The 20,408-nt window shown below is 48.8% G+C and overlaps 1 protein-coding gene across 3 annotated transcripts in view; it reads left to right on the forward strand.

The window, feature by feature from the left end:
* MDGA2 (MAM domain containing glycosylphosphatidylinositol anchor 2) overlaps nucleotides 1–20,408 on the forward strand; it is a 207,168-nt gene that overhangs the window by 127,171 nt on the left and 59,589 nt on the right. For all 3 annotated transcript variants that reach the window (XM_059850733.1, XM_059850734.1, XM_059850735.1), the window contains one exon: nucleotides 10,124–10,417. In XM_059850733.1, coding sequence (XP_059706716.1) covers nucleotides 10,124–10,417 — 294 coding nt within the window. The remainder of the gene's footprint in view (nucleotides 1–10,123; nucleotides 10,418–20,408) is intronic.

Below are 20,408 nucleotides of genomic sequence, written 5' to 3' on the forward strand. Positions count from 1 at the left end.
TGAATGATGGATGAGCATTCCATGCAGACTTTTTCACCTGCCTGCCCAGGTGGAGCAAACAGTGCTGGGTGTGCACTCATGCATCCAATAACTACTGAATTCCCTGGACTTCCTTGGGAATCCTTGGGAAAACTCATGGGATTTCCTGCAAAAATCCATTAGTTGGACATTCCTATCAACTTGCCACAGTCCCTGCAGGAAATGATGAATTCTGTCACCTCTTAAACTTCCTGTCCTGGAACACTCCAGAAAATCAGGAAAGGGGGAAGAAGAAAATGTGGAATTTGGGCTCAGCCTTTTGCAGCATCCTAAAAGGAATTCTGCTCTTGGAATGACTTCATTACCCAGCCAAGTGGAAGCTGAAATAGTTGCAGTGCTTTGAAGGTCATTACTGATTCATCAAGATTCATTACTGCTCTGCTAATTAGGAACAGAAGGCCCAGGCACAAACACATTTCCCAAATGCCACGACTTGCAGGGTTTATTAACATCCCTCTGGATGTCTGGGATGGGGGGAATTTCCTCTTCCTGATGTGTGTGCAGCTCCTCCTAGAGTGGGGCAGGATCAAATCCTAACGAAGGAGGAAATCCATGAATTCTCCAGGAGGTTGGGAAGGGACGTGTGGCTCTGGAATTGCCCTTGTTTAGCAGGATTTTTTTTTTTCCCCTCGACATTTTCAGCAGGAAAAACCCGGATTTATGTCCTGAGTGTCTCACATAAATGGACCTGAAGTAATCCCCTCGCTGCTCCCCCCATGTCTCAATAAAATGGGTCAGTGAGGAGTGGGAATCGAGACTCAAATGTGTAATCTCTGCCCTAGGAAAGCCCTGTCATCCATAAAACCCACCCTGGGCAAACGTTACTGAGAGCCAGCCAGGGTTCTTCGGGATATGTGGGATCATGCCATGGAAACCTGGAGGCAGAAGATGCTGAAAAAGCAACAAGATGTTAAAAAAAGCAACGAAAACCTCAATAAAGTGGGTTTGTGGTAAGAGAAAAAAAAAAGAGGTGGATTGGAGGGTGTCAGCCTGTGCAAGGGATTTTTTTCTCTGCCTCAAATATTGGATTTAAGCAGGAAGAATCAGCTTTGGGATTGGAATGGTTTGCTCTATTCAGGACACTGTTTTTATTCCCAAAAATCAGCATTTATCCCTCCTGGCTCATTCCCTTTTCAGCTTTTTCCTGGAGACATCGTTGAGCAGGGAAGAGATTTCTTATTTTGGGGTATTTTCCTTTGTTTTCTGGTTTTGCTGCTCTGAATTGCCTCGGGAAGGTCTGGAAGAAGTGCTGATCCCTCTTTTCCTACGGGAGTCCTTCCTGTGGCTCATTCCCACCCCGTGGGGGCACAGCCAGATGTCCCACATGGAAAAGCATCAGACGAATTCCTGCCCTTGGGATGAGCCTGAGGTTGTGCTGAGCTTTTACCACCTCAGGATGGGAACATCCCGGAGCAGGACACAGATTTTGGATGAGCACGGGGTGGTCTGGAGGCCTCCAGATCTCATGGAATCATGGAATTATGGCATCATGGAATCACAGAATTATGGAATCACGGAATTATGGAAGCATGGAATCATGGAATCACAGAATTATGGAATCAAGGAATCATGGAATTATGGCATCATGGAATCACAGAATTATGGAATCACGGAATTGTGGAAGCATGGAATCATGGAATCACAGAATTATGGAATCAAGGAATCATGGAATTATGGAATCACAGAATTATGGAATCATGGAATCACAGAATCATGGAATCACAGAATTATGGAATCATGGAATTATGGAATCACAGAATCATGGAATCACAGAATTATGGAATCATGGAATTATGGAATCACGGAATTATGGAATCATGGAATTATGGAATCATGTAATCACAGAATTATGGAATCAAGGAGTCATGGAATTATGGAATCAAGGAATCATAGAATTATGGAATCACGGAATCACAGAATTATGGAATCATGGAATCACAGAATTATGGAATCATGGAATCACAGAATCATGGAATTATGGAATCATGGAATCATGGAATCACAGAGTTATGGAATCATGGAATCATGGAATCATGGGGCTGTTTGGGTTGGAAGGGATCTTTGAGTTGGAAAGGGCCACCTGCTCCAACATTTCCAGGGATAAATTTGGCTTTCCAGAAGTTCTGCTACATCCAGGCAGAGAAATTCCTGGAGAGCTGCTCCGTGTGAGGCTCTGCAATGTGCAAAGGGCTTCCCTGCCAAGCTAATCAGCTCTCCATTAAATAATGAATTAATTAAAGCTCCAGGCTGCCGTTCCAGGACCTGCAGCCTTGATCCGGCGGTGCCACAGGAGTCCTCTGGTCATCCTGCTCCTGCTTTGATGAGACATAAAAGGGACCTTGATTCCAGCTCCAAATGTTTATTGGAATCACAGGCCTTGCATAACGAGGATGTGGGGTTTGGGAGGTAATTAGTGGCTAATTAAGATATTTGTAAACCTTAAGCACCGTCCAGAGCGGTCGTTGGTGGCAGAGGCCTTTGGTTATTGCAGCAAATGGATGGGTCTGGTGAGCAGTTATCCTTGGAATTTATCTTGGGAAGGAGCAGGGAGCAGAGGGGACCGAAAAACGCTGTATTTTGTTACAAATCTCTGTCTTTTATAGCTCTGGCTTTGTGCTTAATGTGCAGAGTTTTTCTTGTTGAGTCCATCTTTGGGAGCCCCTTCCTGTCCTGCTCACAATCCCTTGGGGAATCTGATTTCTCTGGGATAAATCCACCCTCCGTGGGTTGATTGCAGCAGGATTTCTGGGAGCTGACACCCCCTGTGTGGCAGAGTCTCTTTGTTCTTCTCCAGAGGGCTGTGGATGGACTCCTCATCCCGTGGTTCTCCTCATCCATGGATGCTCCTCAGCACGGCTCCTGCAAAAGCGCTGGAATTGATTTCCCTAATTTCCTGCTGGCTCTGCATGTTCTGGGTGTTAAATGTTCCTCTTTCCTCCGGCTGCAGAGCAAGGTGGTGGTTCAGGGCTTTAGTGCTCTGTTCCAAGCACTGATCTTGGAATCATTTCCCTGCCTGAGCAGAATTTTTGTCCAAAAAATCAGGATCATCCCAACCCTCAGGATTGGACCCTTTGTCCAAGGCCTCACCATCGCTTCAGGGTGAGAGGAAACAGCCTCAGGGGTGGATTAAATTGGATCTTAGGGAAAATTCCTTCTCAGAAAGGATGGAAAAGTCTGTCCATGGAAATTCCCTTCCCTGGATGTGGCATTTGAGGTTGGAGGTGACCGTGGTGCTGGCTGATGGTTGGACTTGGTGATCTTGGAGGGCTTTTCCAATTTAAAGGGTTCTTTGATTCCACAAAATCCATGGTGGATATCGTGTCCTCATGTGCAGTTAGGAGTGGTTTGTGCCCCAGAAAACATGGAATTTCCCCTTTGGGATTGGGACCTTGCCTGGAGGGACACAGGAACTGGAATGATGGGAAAACACCTGTGAAATCCGGCCAGGAATTCCTGACAGGCTGCTCCATTTCCCTTCCACACCAGAGCCTTGATGGACCCTCTTCCTTGGGAATGAAAAGGTAAAGGAAATTCTCCGAAGTTTTCTTGGCTTCAGCTGCTTTTCCAATCATTTCCCTGGATTGGCAAATCTCCCCCCTGAGCTCTTCTCTCACCTCTGGGCCCCTTCCAGCAGCAGCTCCCGGGTGTTCCCCAACATTTCTCCCAAAAAACCAGAGCAGCTGAGCAGTTCCAGCCTCTGTTTACAGACAGAAGCAGCATAATTATCCCTCAGGAATAATTATCCCTTGCTGCCCTTCCTGGGCGGAATGATCTTGCTCAAATCTATTTTGTGCCCCGGCTCAGCCCTGACTTAACTCCAGCATCACGTCAGGGCATGAATCATGAGCTGGGCCCAAACTGCAGCTCTCAGGCAGAGGATGATTAATCCTGGCCACTCAGCCCTTCAAATTCATAAATATTGCACAAGCAGGACACACAAATAACTTTGCTCTCCCTTCCAGCCGGTGCAGCGTGGATTCCTCAATATTCCTGAGCCGGGCTGGGCTTGAATTCCTTGGATAATGTGAATTGCAACAGCTCCTTGGGGAGATTCTCTCTGGGTGATCTCCAGTTGGGATGGTTTCATCATGTGCTGCTCAAACACTCCTTTGCTGTGCTTGATCCCAATTATCAGGATGAATCCGTGTGGAGCAGTCTGGCCACGTTATCCCAGGATTTTTCCCTGTTGCTGACAGCGGATCACTCCAAGGAAATGTTTTCCTGAAGGCTCCCGAGGACACAGAAGTGACAGCAGCCCCCAAAATCCCAAAGGAAGAGCTCAGCAGTTGCGAGGCCACCACTTGTGGGGGCTCCTTGTCCCCCTCAGATTGTCCTGGAATCATGGAATTCTTTGGGCAGGGATGTCAGAGCCCATCCAGGCTCCATGGGCAGGGAGGCTTTAACGGGATCAGAGCGCCTCTGAAGGATTTCTCTGCAGCTTCTTCCCTCTGCCAACGCCTCTCTGGCATTTAATTAATCTGTCTGATCCGTTAATTAAGCTGGAATTTGATCCATCAGGACTTCAGAGAGCTCGAGTAGAACTAACAACACCCAGAATACACAAGGAACAAACATATGAGGCTCAGGAATTCTGGGTTTTTCCCCTCGGAAGTAGCTGTCTTGTCCTGTCCCTGTTCTCCTCTAGTGCTGGATCATGGATCCTCTGGAATTACAGGGGAACTGCCACAGGAGAGCAGCTGGAAGAGTTCCTGCCTGGTTTTACTCTCTCCAGCAGCAGGAATGTCTGTCTAGGGAGCAGAACACAACATCAGAGGACAGGACAGCAGTGACCTCTGGCCACCTCACCTCGTGCTGGCTCAGCAGCCCTGGGAGGCCGAGTTGTCTCAGATGTTTTATTTAAAACCAGGGCTGGACAGAGATCAGCAGAACCTGCTCACCACGGGCCACTGCCCACTCACAGGGTGACAATGTGGCTTTAAATTGGTGCTACTCGAGTGTCACCAAGGCTGTTTGTTCTCCAGGTGTCACCAAAGATGTTTGTCCTCTGAGTGTCACCAAAGCTTTTTGTTCTCTGTCACCAAAGTCTCTTGTTCTCCAGGTGTCACCAAAGCTTTTTGTCCTCTGTCACCCAAGCCTTTTGTTCTCCATGTGTCACTTTTCCAAGTGTCACCAAAGCTTTTTATTCTCCCAGTGTCACCCTCCCTTGCAGGAAATTGCTGAGAGTGTGAATTTATTTTAAAGCCCCTTGGTGCAGCAACAAGGGAACATTTGTTGTTTCCAGTTAGGATCAGGAAAAACCATGGATTTGTCCTTTTCCAGCCCGTGCAGTGGACTGCAGGAATGAGGGAACATTTCTTGTTTCCACCTGGGATCTGGGAACCTTTCCATTCTGCAAAGCAGGGGCAGAGCTGCCCTTTCCTTGGAGCAGCCTCTGGAGCTGCAGGAGGAAGAGGCTGAGCCCTCCAGGGCTCTCCTTGTGCCACAGCAGCACCTGCTGGGAGACAGCAGCTGGCACAGCTGGTGGCAGCCTGGTGACACCTGCCTGGCACCCCTCCCTGCCCACCCCACCGGCAGCACCTTGGCTGGCACACCCTGGGCTCATCCCTGCTCCTTTCCCCATGGATCTGAGCCCCTGGAGCCACCTCTGCCTGCTCATCTTTGCATGAGGGGTGGAAAGAGAGGAAACGGCCTCAAGTTGTGCCAGGAAGGTTTAGTTGGATATCAGGGAGAATTCCTGCCTGGGAAGGGTTTAGTTGGACATCAGGGAGAATTCCTGCCTGGAAAGGGTTTAGTTGGAAATCAGGGAGAATTCCTGCCTGAAAGGGTTTAGTTGGGTACCAGGGAGAATTCCTGCCTGAAAGTGTTTAGTTGGGTACCAGGGAGAATTCCTGCCTGGAAAAGGTTCTCCAGCTCTAGGCAGGGGTAGAGTCCCCATCCCTGGAGGGATTTAAAATCCCTCTGGATGTGGCACTTGGAGCAGTGGTTGCCATGGAACAGTTGGACTCAATGATCTCAGAGGCTTTTCCAACCTGAACAATTCCATGATTCCCTGTTCCTAACCTTGCTCACCCACACTCACCATTCCCTGCTCTGGGGTCTCCTAAAATCTTTGGGGGGGAAAAAAACCATCCAGTTTTTGTTTTCTCTTCAATCCTTCTGAGGTAGATTGCTCATGGAGACAAATCCCACGTGCCCAGGCTGCCAGGGCCTGCTGTGTCACCCTTCCCCAAAAACAGACATTTATTTTTTCAGCCTGTTGCTAATTCCAGCTACACTTGCCAGTGGAGCAGACAGCTCAGAGATAATTAAATACCTGTGAGGTTGTGACAACAAATAGCTGCGCTGGAAAGGGGAAACCCTGCCAAAAACCCTCCTGTGCAAAGGTCTGGGGCTTTTCTCCCCCTAATTAGAGAGTGAAGAATGCCGTTAATTAGAGAAATTAGAGGGTCTGAATTTGGGGGAGGTGAAGCCATAAAATGGGGTGTGGACAGAGAAATTCCTGGTAGGACAGGACCTCATTGTTACTCAAATGTGCCCCAGAGGTGCAGCCAGGCTTTGGATTGATGGCAGTGCTCCTGGAATTCTTCATCCCTGAGCAAAGTTTTGGGGCTTTTCCTCCCCCTAATTAGAGAGTGGAGAATCCCCCTAATTAGAGGGTCTAAATTTGGGGGAGCTGGGGCCATAAATGAGGTGGAGGACAGAGAAATTCCTGGTGGGACCTCACTGTTGCGCAAAAGTGACCCAGAGGTGCAGCCAGGCTTTGGATTGATGGCATTGCCCCTGGAATTCTTCATCTTAATGGATGGCCTTGTCTCTCCTGTCCCCTCTGCTGCTTCCAGGAACAGCAGGAATAAATCCTGGGAGCCACAACGAGCTCTCAGCTGCCTCGCAGTGACAGGCACTGCAAAATGCCCTGGGAGATGAGGAGTCAGGGATTTGAGGGGATCTTTCCATCTGGGACACTGACAGAGCCTTTCTTATCAGCTGTCACCACCCTCGTGGTGCTGCTCCTTATCTCAGCGAGGTGCAGCTTTTTTTGCTGTGCTGCTATCTCTGCTTTGTCAGGAAAAACTGGTGGGAAAAGAGGGGGAATGATGGCACTTGCACGGGGGATTTTTGTCGTGGATCTGCTTTTTTCCCCCCTCCAAACATGGACGTGCTTCTTGTTTTTTTAACCAAGTTTCCTGCCTTGTCCCAGCTGGAATGGCTGATTCCCAGGTTGGGATTGGATAGATCAGGCTGGGATTGGATAACTCAGACTGGGATGGCATTCCCAGGCTGGGATTGGATAGCTCAGACTGGGATGGCATTCCCAGGCTGGGATTGCATTCCCAGGTTGGGATTGGATAGCTAAGACTGGGATGGCATTCCCAGGCTGGGATTGGATAGCTCAGACTGGGATTGGATGGTTCAGACTGGGATGGCATTCCCAGACTGGGATTGGATAACTCAGACTGGGATGGCATTCCCAGGCTGGGATGGCATTCCCAGGCTGGGATTGGATAATTTTTTCTCACCCTTTGCTCTCACCCAGCCTGGAAATGTTGGGATCAGGAAGAGGCTGCCAGCACCTCCTGTCCAGGGATAGCTCCACAGGGACAATTCCCAGAGGGAGAATTCCCATCCTGGCCCCAGTTGGGGCTGCAGCAGAGCTGGGTGAGCTGGCCCAGGGCTTTTCCCTTAGGATGTTGGGATCACAGGGATCTCAGGATATCAGGGATCTCATCCCAGTGACCCCTCAACTCTGGAGGGCAGTGAATCCCTGAGCCAGGCAGTCTGGGATTCCCAGGGAGGCCTGAGGAGCTCCAGCATCCATCCAGCTGGGAAAGGCCTGGATCCCAACAGTCCCTGCTGGGAGCAGATCCACAGGCTGGGAAAGGACAAATCCAGGATTTTTCCTGATCCACAGAGGCCTCTGTCACATTTGCTTCTCAGCTGAGAAGCCACAAGCCAGGTGAGCTGGAAAATCCAGGAGGAGGCTCCTGGCTGCAGGAGCCTGTAAACTGTATTTTCCTTCTTGGAAACACAGCTTATAGGCTTTCTAAACTGAGCCTTTCTCTACAGACTGTATTTTCCTTCTTGGAACAGCACCTTTCTCCCACTTTGGTCCATGATTTCACAGTGCTCCAGCTCCCCTGGGAATTTTCCTGTGCTCAGAACCTGCTGTGGCACAAACCCACATAACTGAGAATTAATAATGTTTTATTCATATTGGGAATGTTTTATTAAGCAGTTGTTATTTATTTCTTTTTAATTTTTCCTGATTTATTTTTAAATATGAAATAATTTTATTTTTCCTTCCCTGTGGAAAAAGCTCTTCCCATGTCTGCCTGTCCCACCTGACAGGAGCTATTAAAGCCTTCAGAACAGCTGAAAGCAGCACTTTGGTTCCTGTGAAAGCCCCAGATTCCAGCTCTGATTCCTACCAGGCTTGTCAGGACTGGAGACAGGAGCAGATCCCAGGGGAAAGCTGGAATTGCTTCTCACTGGGACGAGTTTGTTGTTTCTGTCCCTTGGGGGTTGAAAATTGCTCTGGAATGTTTTTCCTGCAGACAGGAGGGAGGTGTAGGCTGGGTTCTGTCAGCCCTGGCATTCCAGGAAAGGAGCTGAGGGAAGGACAGGCAGGAGAGGAAAAGCTCCTGGAGGGGCTGTGTTCCCACAGGGAATGTCTGTCCTTGCTTCAGGACAGGAGATCCATGAGGAGAATTGAGTTTTCAGGAGGCACCAGAGGAAAAGGAGGGTGGGCAGTGTTTAAGTCAGGATTTTCCATCTCTCCACACAGCATTCCAGGAGTTTTCCAAGCAAGGCTGAACACCTCCCACATCCCAGGATGTCCCAGTGTCCAGCCTGGCCTTGGGCACTGCCAGGGATCCAGGGGCAGCCACAGCTGCTCTGGCAATTCCAGCCCAGCCAGGAATTCCCAGTTCCCAATCTCCCATCCATCCCTGCCCTCTGGCACTGGGAGCCATTCCCTGGCTCCTGTCCCTCCATCCCTTGTCCCCAGTCCCTCTCCAGCTCTCCTGGAGCCCCTCCAGGCCCTGCCAGGGGCTCTGAGCTCTCCCTGGAGCCTTCTCCTCTCCAGGGGAATATTCCCAGCTCTCCCAGCCTGGCTCCAGAGGGGCTCCATCCCTGGAGCAGCTCTGTGGGTTCCTCTGGATTTGCTCCCCCACATCCACATCCTTGTCCCGTGTCCTTGGCCATCACCTGCTCACTGTGAGGTGCTCCTGCTCCACGGGGCTGCTGGGAATAATTCCAGTGTCCCTTTTGGAATTATTAATGCCTGTCCCCATGGAATGAACACCACTTGGGTGACCCCCTGTGACAGACCCCAGCTGCATTTTGGGGTCAGGCCTCCAGTTCTGAGGTGATTTCTCAGTTGCCAGAATCCTTCCTCATCCACAGCCATCTATGCATGGGCTGGATAAAAAAATCAGCAGCCAGGCTGCTCTAAAAAAACGGGATTTAGTGCCAAATGATCCTTTAAAGGAAAGCAGAACTGGCAGTGGGGAAGTGAGTGATTGTCACTGGCATGTTCTATGAAAAATCCTTTCCTTAGGATTTTCCCTCCTGAGAAGCTGAGAGGCCTCAGGAACAAACTGCAAACAATTCTTATCTGCTGCCGTGGGATGCAGCAGGTGGATCTGGGATTGGTCTCATCTGGGTGTTTCTCATTAATGGCCAATCCCAGTCCAGCTGTCCAGACTGTCTTGGTCACAGACAAACCTTTGTGATTCATTCCTTTTCTATTCTTAGCTAAACCTTCTGATGAAATCCTTTCTTCTCTTCTTTTAGTATAGTTTTAATATAATATATATCATAAAATAATAAATCAAGCCTTCTGGAACATGGAGTCAGCTTTCTCATCTCTTCCCTCACCCTGAGACCCCTGTGAACAATGCAACAAGTGGTGGTGGGAGAGCCCTGGGGAGCACTGGGAGGGCACGAGCGCCACAGCAGGGCTGGGAAATCTCCTCTGAGGCTCTCCAGGCCGCTGAGAAATAAATGTGGGAGCTTCCAAAGGGCACAACCCAGCGCTGCTGTGGATAAATCCCCTTTCCATGGGTGATCCTGGGCAGGAAATCCTGGTGCCTGATTGCTGACCCCTCTCCTCTCCCGTTCCCAGTGCCCCCCAACCTGACGGTCCCTCAGGAGAAGTCCCCGCTGGTGACGCGGGAAGGGGACACCATCGAGCTGCAGTGCCAGGTGACAGGCAAGCCCAAACCCATCATCCTGTGGTCACGGGCTGACAAGGAGGTGGCCATGCCCGACGGGGCCCTGCAGACCGAGAGCTACGACGGGATCCTGCGGATCGTCAACGTTTCCCGGGAAATGAGCGGGACCTACCGGTGCCAGACCAGCCAGTACAACGGGTTTAACGTCAAACCCAGAGAGGCCTTGGTGCAGCTCATCGTGCAGTGTGAGTAAAGCCTCGGTTCCCCTCGGTTTTCTCTTTGTTGCGCTGAGAAAAAGCTGATTTATTCCTCACCTAAACAAACAGCGGCAAGAGTCTTATGGCTGTTACATATTTGATGTGGGGTTGTTTGTCTCTGTAGCTCCCTGAATCCATGAATTCCATGTAAATGTGGAAGTAAAAAAATGACATAGGAGTCTCATTTCTGGAAAAAAAAAAAACAACAACAAAAAAACCCCCACAAAACAAAAAAAACCCAACTGAGTGTGAGGCAATCATTATTTTCCCCACAGCTTTGAATTCCTTGACACACGAACAAGCAGATGAGATGGGAGGACATATTTCTCTAAATGCTGAGCTGATCCTGAGCTCATTTATGCTGCTGTGTAAAACAAGGAGGGAAAAAGGAGGGCAAGAGCTGTTCCCTGGGAGCTGATCCGCATCCAGATCCAGCCTGCTCCGCTCTGCCAGCCAGCCTCGGGAATGGGGAGGGAAAAGGGGGGGAATCAGTTACTTGTTATTTTGGAAACGTGTGGTGTTTGCTGTCCGAGCACAGAAAGCCTGGTTTGAGGTGGCTTCTGGGGAGTAACGGGGGATAACGAGCCATTCTTTGGGCTGAGAGACTGCCCTGCCTCTGCTGCTCTGTCAGGACTTAATTTGGGTGGTTTATGAAGTGCAGCCCTCATTTATTCCGCTTTCAGATGCCCCAATCTTCTGTCACTTGGCTTTTTAGCAGCGCTCTGTGCTCAGCAAAGTGACCTCTTTTGGGGCCTCCAGGGAAGAGCTGCTCCTCACACGTCCCCAGTGCTGATAAGCTGCTGATTTGTTTTTCCTGGCTCTGCTTTGTAACAGATCATGGATGCATTGATTACATGGCTGGGATCTGCAGGACTTCCACCCCAGCTTTTTCCTGCTGCTCCAGCTTTAAATCCCAAAGTCGAGGCTGAAGGGAGGATGGAATCCTCTCCCCTGTGGGTTTCTCTTGACTGTGGGGTCAGCAGGTTCATCCCTTGGGAGCGAGGGGTCTGTGCCTCCTGTCCTTGCCTCAATCATTTTTTCCTGGAGCAAAGGAGGCTCAGGGGGCCCTTGTGGCTCTGCACAGCTCCTGCCAGGAGGGGACAGCCGGGGGGGTCGGGCTGTGCTCCAGGGAACAGGGACAGGAGCAGAGGGAACGGCCTCAGGCTGGGCCAGGGGAGCTCAGGGTGGGCCCAGCAGGAATTTCCCCATGGAAAGGGGGCTCAGGCCTTGGCACTGCCCAGGGAGGGTTGGAGTGCCCATCCCTGCAGGGATTTCAAGCCCTGTGGATGTGGCACTTGGGGACATGGTCAGTGTGGCCTTGGCATTGCTGGGGGAGGGTTGGACTCGATCTCAGAGGGCTTTTCCAGCCTAAATGATTCCATGATTCCATGCTGGGGTACCTGCCAGCTGTGCCCAAGGACCCAAGGGAGAAATGGCCAAGCCCAGCATTGCTTGGATTCACTGAACCCAGAGCAGGAATTTCCCCATGGAAAGGGGGCTCAGGCCTTGGCACTGCCCAGGGAGGGTTGGAATGCCCATCCCTGCAGGTGTCACCTGGAGGTGGCACCCAGAGCTCTGGGCTGGGGACAAGGTGGGCACTGGGCACAGCTGGGACTCTGATCTTGGAGCTCTTTTCCAACCTCAGTGATCCTGGGATTCTCCGAATCTGGGAATGAGAACCACCACAGAAACAGTGGAGGGTTGATCCTTCTAAATAAGGAGGGGGGAAGTCGCTTCTTTCCCCTTTTCCTGGCATGAATTTTCTGTGAAGAATAGAAAATATTTTGTGGCTGAGGAATTCCAACAGCTTCCCACTTCCTCAGGACCTGAGGCAGTTCCTGGTGGATCCCATGGGATGGCTCTGCTGACTCTCAGATTTTGGGGATGCATTGCTTGGGTTGCTGTGATTTTCCCCCCTTTTCCTGCTGCCAAACCCCCTCTTTTGATGCCTTTTTATTCTGCTTGAGATGCAGAATTTTCCTAATTCTGAGAGAAGAGGCACAACCTGAAAATGCTTCCAAGAAGTAGGAGCTCAACAGGTATTTCCAGGCGCTTTTCCTTTCATCTCTCCGTGTTTAGAATTCTGCTCCCTTTGTTCACATCCTGGCAAGTGACAAATTGGAGATGAATGGAGAAAAATTATGGAAAGCTTTGATTATTTTTCCTGTGGGAGGAAAGTTTTTGTTCCCAACTACTTGAGCAGCGTTTCTGTACCGACAGTGGCATTTAACCAATTGTCATAAAAACCAGTTCTTTTCAGAATTTGGGAGTGTTTATCCTAGATGCTTCCAGCAGCGATGAACGGGGAAAGATTTTTAATGGAACACTTTCATTTAGAGAATAACTCCTGGATTTCGCTGTGGATGTGCTGAATGAGAATATTCCCATTCTTGGGAAGGTTCTCCTTGTGACAGCAGGACCTTGTCTCACTAAAAGTGGTTAATTAATCTATTTTCAAGGAATTATGGAATATCCTGAGTGGGAAGGGACCCACAAGGATCACAAATCCAATCCCTGGCCCTGCACAGGCACCCCAGCAATCCCACCCTCTGCATCCTTGGGAATGTGCTCATTCCCTGGGAATCTGTTCCACAGGACAAATCCTTCTGTGGAATTCCTGCTCCAGGTCACATCTGTTGGGTCAAGCTAAAGAAAAATTAAAGGTAAATTCAAATATAAAGGATTTTTTTTTTTAATTTGACCCCTCATCTAATGAGTTCTTTGTTTTCCTCACCTCTCTTTTCTGCTGCCATCCCTTTATCCCATCTCAGTGATGTCAGGATCCCAGCCTGGGAGTTCTCCAGGAAAATTGTGGATTTTTGATCTTGGTCAGAGTTTGTACTTGAAATGTGGTTTAAGATTTGTTTCTTCTGTGTGTTTACCTTAAATCCTAAAACTTCTCCAGGAAACTAAAAATCCTGGAGTCACAGAATGGTTTGGGTTGGAAGGGAATTACAAACCCATCCCATTCCAACCCCTTCCATGGGCCAGGACACCTCCCACTGTCCCAGGTTGCTCTGAGATGAGATTTCCCATCATGGGTTAGATGGGAGATTGGGAATTGGGAATTCCTGGCTGGGCTGGAATGGCCAGAGCAGCTGGGGCTGCCCCTGGATCCCTGGCAGTGCCCAAGGCCAGGCTGGACACTGGGACACCCTGGGACAGTGGGAGGTGTCCCTGCCATGGCAGGGGTGGCACTGGATGATCTCCAAGGTCCCTTCCCACCCAAACCACTCCGGGATTCTATTTTATGATCTTCCTGCTGCAATTGTGGATAAGTGAATTTTTAAGGAATAAATCAAACCCTGCTGGTGGCAGACAGGGCCCAATCCAGGGACAATTTGCCAGCCCCACTTTTCCAGCTGCAGGAGAGGGTGGGGACATAAAAGTGCCACCAGGTGCCACCTAAGGCAGCGTTTCCATCATGTCCCTTCCCAAGTGATCAGAGCCGTGAGGATGGGATTGTTTTCCCCTGCTCCCTTTTCCTTCTGCTCTCCATAAAATCCTATTTACAGCACAAACCCCTTCCCAAACTCAGCCATCTCCAAACCCTTGGAAAGCCTCCTAAAACATCCAAGATACTTCATGGAAGCCTGGCTGGCAGAGCTCTGGTGGCCACATTGGGATGCTCCAGCATTTCCTGTTCTGTTGGAGCTCAGCTTTATTTGTGACGTTCTTCCTTGGTGATAAATTCCAAATGACTCTGGAAAAGGGGCTCATCCTGCAGGGATTAGATTGGGAATGGAACAGAGCTAATTAAGGAGAAAGATGAGGCTGAGGGATGATCTCAGGGGCTGAGGGGAGCAGCAGAAATGCGTTATTCCCATTTTCCATCAGCTGGAGAATCCAGCCCTGAGTCCTCTTTCCTTGATTTTCGATTTCTTTGCGGCTGGGAATGGGAAAAGGAATTTTTCTGCCTTGGAAAGGCAATTTGGCAGCTCAGGAATGTGCTGGGTCTACTCTGGAAATATCTGCCTGATGAAATATTTATATGCAAATATTGTATTAATAATGAAATAAAAATTGTTGTGAGAGGAGGAAGCGTTCCCCATCCCAAGTGGGACTGGGATGAATGAGCTAAAAACTCTTGGAATTTTAGGAAAGTCATTAGGAGAAGATGTTTGAACAGGTAGGGTGGCCAATCCCTGTGGGAATTTACCAACTTCATGGAATTGTTTTGTGAATGCAGATCAGGATTGTGGTAAAACTCCCAAAGAGTTAAATCTTCCAGATTATAAAATTTTAATTATGAAAACTCATTAAAAAGGGATAACCAAGGAATCTGAGAAATCAAGTGGGGCAAATATCTGGATTTTTAAACAAATCTCTTATAAATCTATGCTTAGGCAGGCTGGAATGATGAAGGAAAGCAGAATTTGCATTTAATATTAATATTATTTACATCTTTTTTTCCCCCCCTTCTGATTGAAGATTTGAGTGGGAAAAGCTGATTAATATTCAGGACAAATATTACATAACCCAATCCGTTCCCAGGCTGGTGCATTTATCTCTTTCTGAATGAATTCCTTCTCTGCAGATAAAAGTTGGGTTTAATTTGGGCTGTTTGTGGTGGGAAAAAGAACAGCCTAAAAACAAGTTTAGAACAGGATCAATTTTTTTTTTTTAATTCTGAGCCATTTTTCCCCTTCTCTTCCAATGATGCAATGACCTTAACAACTTGAAAATAGCAAAATAACGATGCTCCCATTGCTTTGATAATTTTGATTTGTTTTCCAAAGTGGTTTTTTCCACCCTGGTGGTTGAATCCGAGGAATTCCACATTCCTGCCCAAAAGGATTTTCCCAGGATATGGCAGAGGTTGATGCTGCTAAGCTGAGCTTAAAGCTTGGACTTTCCTGTGGAGATATTTATTGCTACATTAATTTACATATAAATACAGAGAGATTGAGGCACTCCAGATGGATGATTCCCATGTTGTGGTTTTTAACCTAGGGATCATTCCCTGCTCCTTAGTTCCTAGTCCAGAAACTTCCCAGAAAATTGTAAAACAGCAAAATGGATTCTCTAAGACCTTCATCTGATCGAGGCTGGTTTCAGAATAACCCAGAGGCAAGGATGGCTTTGGGGGTAATTTATCCACATGGAGCAAAGCAGGGAAAAAAAACAGGGAAATCATGGATGGCTGGACCAGGAAAGAGGAATCCCAGGAGCTTTCTGACATTTAGCAAGGTCAAGGGCAGCGTGAGTTTGGTGACCCAGGGAGGTGATGAATATGCAAACCCTGGTGCTGTGGAAAATTTAGATGAGAACCAGATAATTTGAATTTTTTTTCGTATTTTTTTAATTAAAATTATTATCACAGACAGGCCTTCCTGTCAGAAATTCCAAAAAAAAAAACCAGAGCACTCCAGAACCTGGATAAACAGAGACGTTATTGAGGGAGGCACAATGGAATTATTTATATTGGGGTTTTTTTGGGAATTGGTCTTGGAGAGGATAATCCTGCACTGTCTGAGGGCAGGAGCAAGGAGTCTTCCAATCAAAAATGTTTTTGGAAGGAGAAAAAACAAGTGGGAAGAGATGTAAACATTCCATATCCATATTTAAAACAGGAAGGATCAGAGCTTTGGCTGCTCCAAACCCCATCCAACCTTGAACACTTCCAGGGATGGAGCAGCCACAGCCTCTTCCTCTATTCCCAATTGATAACAGGTTAAGAGGTTGGATTTGAAGGGAAAATGGGAATTCCAGCCCCAAAGGGCTGAGGCAAACCCATGAGATGATTCTCTAAACCTCGTGGAATTCAGGGATATCCGTCCCCACAGTTTTCATGGGAAGAAGGCGAGCAGCAGGAGGAGAGAGAATGCTGTGGTTGGAATATAAAGGAGTCACAAAAACCAAGGACAGCTCAACACCAGCCAGGGAAAGGTAAATTGGAATAATTAACTTGTCCGTGCAGTTAATTTTTAACAGCAGAAGATGCTGAGTAAATATAATTCCTTTGTTGTCCTGTAATACTGAGGAGATTAATTCCCATAATTACACAAAATATGGATTTTGACAGAACTCCGGTTGCAAAGTGCAGCATTAAAAATTAAGATTATTTGGACTGACACAGGACACAAACAACGCTGTCCATGGATGCTGCTGGAATTCCTCCCAGCTGATTTTTTAGCTCCATAAATCCCTCTCCTCCTGTCTCACTTTCCAATATCCAACTTTGTACCTGTAATTGCCTCATAAAGCAGAGTTTGGAAGGCAGTGCACAGATTTAAAGACAAGCTGCTGCTTTCCCCGTGCTCCCTCCCAGATCCTCTGGATTTTATTCCCAATTCCAGCCTTATTATTCAGGCCTGTCTGCAGCTGTTAATGGGGAGGTTTGTAAATCATTTTGCCTGTGGAGCTGGGAACGGTGTCAGCAGGAAGATTCCTTCCAGCAGGAATGAAATTAGAGCTCTTTGTGTCCCTCAAAATCAGGTTTTCCAGCGGAGACGGGCCAGAGGATGCTGGATTCAGTATTCAGTATCCAGGAGGTCCTGGATGCAGGGAATGCTGGGAGGGTCAGTGGGAATGATGATTTTTTTTGAGGTTTCCTTTGGGTTCCACCAGACTTTGAGGAACCACATCAGGAGTGAAATCACTGAAGGCAAGAGGAGTCTTGAGTGGAATCTTTGAGGTTGGAAAATCCCTTTGGGATCATCAAATCCAACAGTTCCCAGCACTTCCAAGGCCACCACTGACCATGTCCCCAAGTGCCAGAGGTCACAGAAATCCTTCCAGCCCTCCCTGGGCAGTGCCAAGGCCTGAGCCCCCTTTCCATGGGGAAATTCCTGCTGTGCCCACCCTGAGCTCCCCTGGCCCAGCCTGAGGCCGTTCCCTCTGCTCCTGTCCCTGTTCCCTGGAGCACAGCCAGACCCCCCGGCTGTCCCCTCCTGGCAGGAGCTGTGCAGAGCCACAAGGGCCCCCTGAGCCTCCTCTGCTCCAGGCTGAGCCCCTTCCCAGCTCCTCAGGAATTCTCCAGCCCCTTCCCAGCTCCTCAGGAATTCTCCAGCCTCTTCCCAGCTCCGTTCCCTTCCCTGGAAACGCTCCAGCCCCTCCAGGTCTTCCCACAATCCCCCCCAAGACTGGAGATGCCCCAGCACAGGGGGGATGAAGCAGATGAAGGTTCTGATTTTGTGTCCTTGGTTTGGTAGGACATGGATCTCCCCCTGGGGTTTGTCCAGCTCCTCCACCTGCCTGGGGAGCTTCCATGGGCCATCATTCCCTTGGGAATCACTCCAGCCATTATCCATCATCCATGGAATTGCTGGTGTCACTGCAACTCCTCTCTGTGCAGATCACACCCACCTCCCAGGGAGGGGCTCCGTGGGCTGGTGGCTCCATGAGCAGCTTCCCTGCTGGAAATTCCTGACAGGAAATTCCTTGGAACAGGATTTCTCACACTTTCCTTGCATTCAGAAGCTCTCCACAGAATAAAGGGAACTTTCACACCTTCCATTTGTTATTGGTTTGGCAAACAAAAGCAGGGACATTCTAATTTAGAGGAATTGTTATCTCCAGGTAGTTCTGAGCCTTGAAAATAAATTCAAACCATTTAAAATTGATACATATCCCTCACAATTGATCCACAGTCCTCACAATTGATCCATAGCCCTCACAACCGATACAAATTCCTCATTTTCCAGGCTCCATTGCAGTTCCAGTGCCCATTAATAGACATTTTTATCATAAAGCCACTTTTCTGCCTGCTCTCATTGACTGTTTCCCTCCAGATGGGGCAGTTTATTTGGATTTATTCGATCATTCCGATGGATTATCGGCACATTTTATTCTCTATCAAGAAACAGACTGATCCCATCCTCATTTTTTAATCTGTGGCAGGGCTGGCTTGCAGAGAGGGACGGAGACACAAAGAAATCCCACTCCTGTATGGGAATTCCCATTCCTGGTTAGTCCCAGACTTGGGACTGATTTTTCCAACAAAGGAAAATTTTTCTTTTTAGGAAGGTCCTGGCTTGCAGTGGAGAGGCTGCAGGTTCACACCCTGCTGTAATTTGTTTTATCAGGATAATTGTGATGTGTCTGGGCAATGTAAAATCATTCCAAGAAGTTTCATGGAGCTCGGTAATTTCTGGAATGATCCATTGGATGTTGGGTTTGGTACCCTCAGGACATTGGGAGCCCCGAAGGAGAAGCAGCAACATCTCTACATCACCTCTATTGAAATAATCTTGGAATCTTGGGATATCCTGAGCTGGAAGGGATCCCAAGGATCCTCCAGTGCAGCTCCTGGTGCTGCCCAGACACCCCAACAATTTTCCCCGTCCCTCAGAGCTCCTGGAGCTCTGGCAGCCTCAGGAATGAGCCCATTCCCTGAGGATCCCGTTCCTGCTGGGTTTTGTTGTCCTTTGCAAGCTGAAATCCCTGACTTGGAACCTGGAAGACCAAATGTGAGCCCATGGAATGGCTGAGGTTGGAAAGGCCATCGAGCCCAGCAGGATATCCAGCACAGCCAAGGCTTCCACATCTCTGTTGGAATTGGAAAATCATAAAATCCCAGGATTGTTTGGGTCAGGAGGGACCTCAAAGCTCCTCCAGTTCCATCCCTGCCATGGGCACGGTTGTTGTCGACCTTCAGGGCTCTCCAAACTTCATGGATCCCATCCCGGCTGGATGAGGCTTGGAGCCACCCAGCTCCCTGCTCCAGGGATAAATCTTGGATCGTAGTTGATTTCTGTCCTGTGGGCTTGGGCTTTGGCTGATGTGGAAAAGAATCCCAGAATCCTAGAAGGGTTTGGTGGGAAGGGACCTTCAATCCAGCCAGTTCCAGCCCTGTCAGGGCAGGGACACCTGCCACTGTCCCAGAGGATTGAGGATGCTGGGAAAGCAAGGAAAACAGGGAACTCGGGGTGTTCCAGGATGTTTTTCATGGCAACCCCACTGACTGTGCAGAGCTCCCAGATATATCCAAGGTGAGCCCTGATGGAGTCTGGGGAGGAAATGGAAAGAGAGAGAAAGATATACTTTCAATAACCTTGGAAATTCAATTTTGGAGATAAAACAGGGCTTGATAAAATTGGTTGAGGGGAAAGATGAACTCCAACAGGAGAGGAAACAGCTGGAAGAAGGAGAGGAGCAATATCTGCACTTACTGGAAACAAAAAGGCAATTCCGTGTAAAACATTGGGGGGAAAAACAGACTTTGAAGCAATAATATAGAATTTTAGAGACTCCTGTGGGAGGAGGAAAACAAGGAAATGTTGGAGTTTATTCCATTCAGCATGAAATTATTGGACACAGAAGACAAATCCGTCTGCCCTGAGAGCAGCCCCATAGACAGAGGTGATGCCCCTTCTTTAGGCATTTATTTTAGTTGTGAGGTTTTTTATTTAGTTGGAGTAGAACCTTAATGCAAATCCAGGCTCAAAGATGATGAGCAAGGCCTCAGTCCTTGGAATCTTCCAAATGGGATTCAACCACTCCCAGCAGTCAGACCAGGAAAATCCAAATGAACTCAAAGCCTGTTTCTCTGAGGTTTTTTTTATCAGATCTACTCAGGGCAGTTTCATTTCAGAGCCAAGCTCTGCTTTAAGGCTGGACATTAGGGCACACCTGAAATGGGGAATATCATGGAATGGTTTGATTTTAGGAGTTGTAATTCCTTCTTTCCCTGTGGCCACGCACAGGAGCGAACTTTGGGGCACTTTGGGGTTCGTTGGAGGGACCTCAAACCCCACCCAGTGCCACCCCTGCCATGGCAGGGACACCTCCCACTGTCCCAGGGTGTCCCAGTGTCCAGCCTGGCCTTGGGCACTGCCAGGGATCCAGGGGCAGCCCCAGCTGCTCTGGCAATTCCAGCCCAGACAGGAATTCCCAATTCCCAATCTCCCATCCATCCCTGCCCTCTGGCACTGGGAGCCATTCCCTGGCCCCTGTCCCTCCATCCTTGTCCCCAGTCCCTCTCCAGCTCTCCTGGAGCCCCTCCAGGCCCTGCCAGGGGCTCTGAGCTCTGCCTGGA

Source organism: Haemorhous mexicanus, chromosome 6 (genome assembly GCF_027477595.1).
Source record: "Haemorhous mexicanus isolate bHaeMex1 chromosome 6, bHaeMex1.pri, whole genome shotgun sequence".
NCBI lineage: Eukaryota > Metazoa > Chordata > Aves > Passeriformes > Fringillidae > Haemorhous > Haemorhous mexicanus.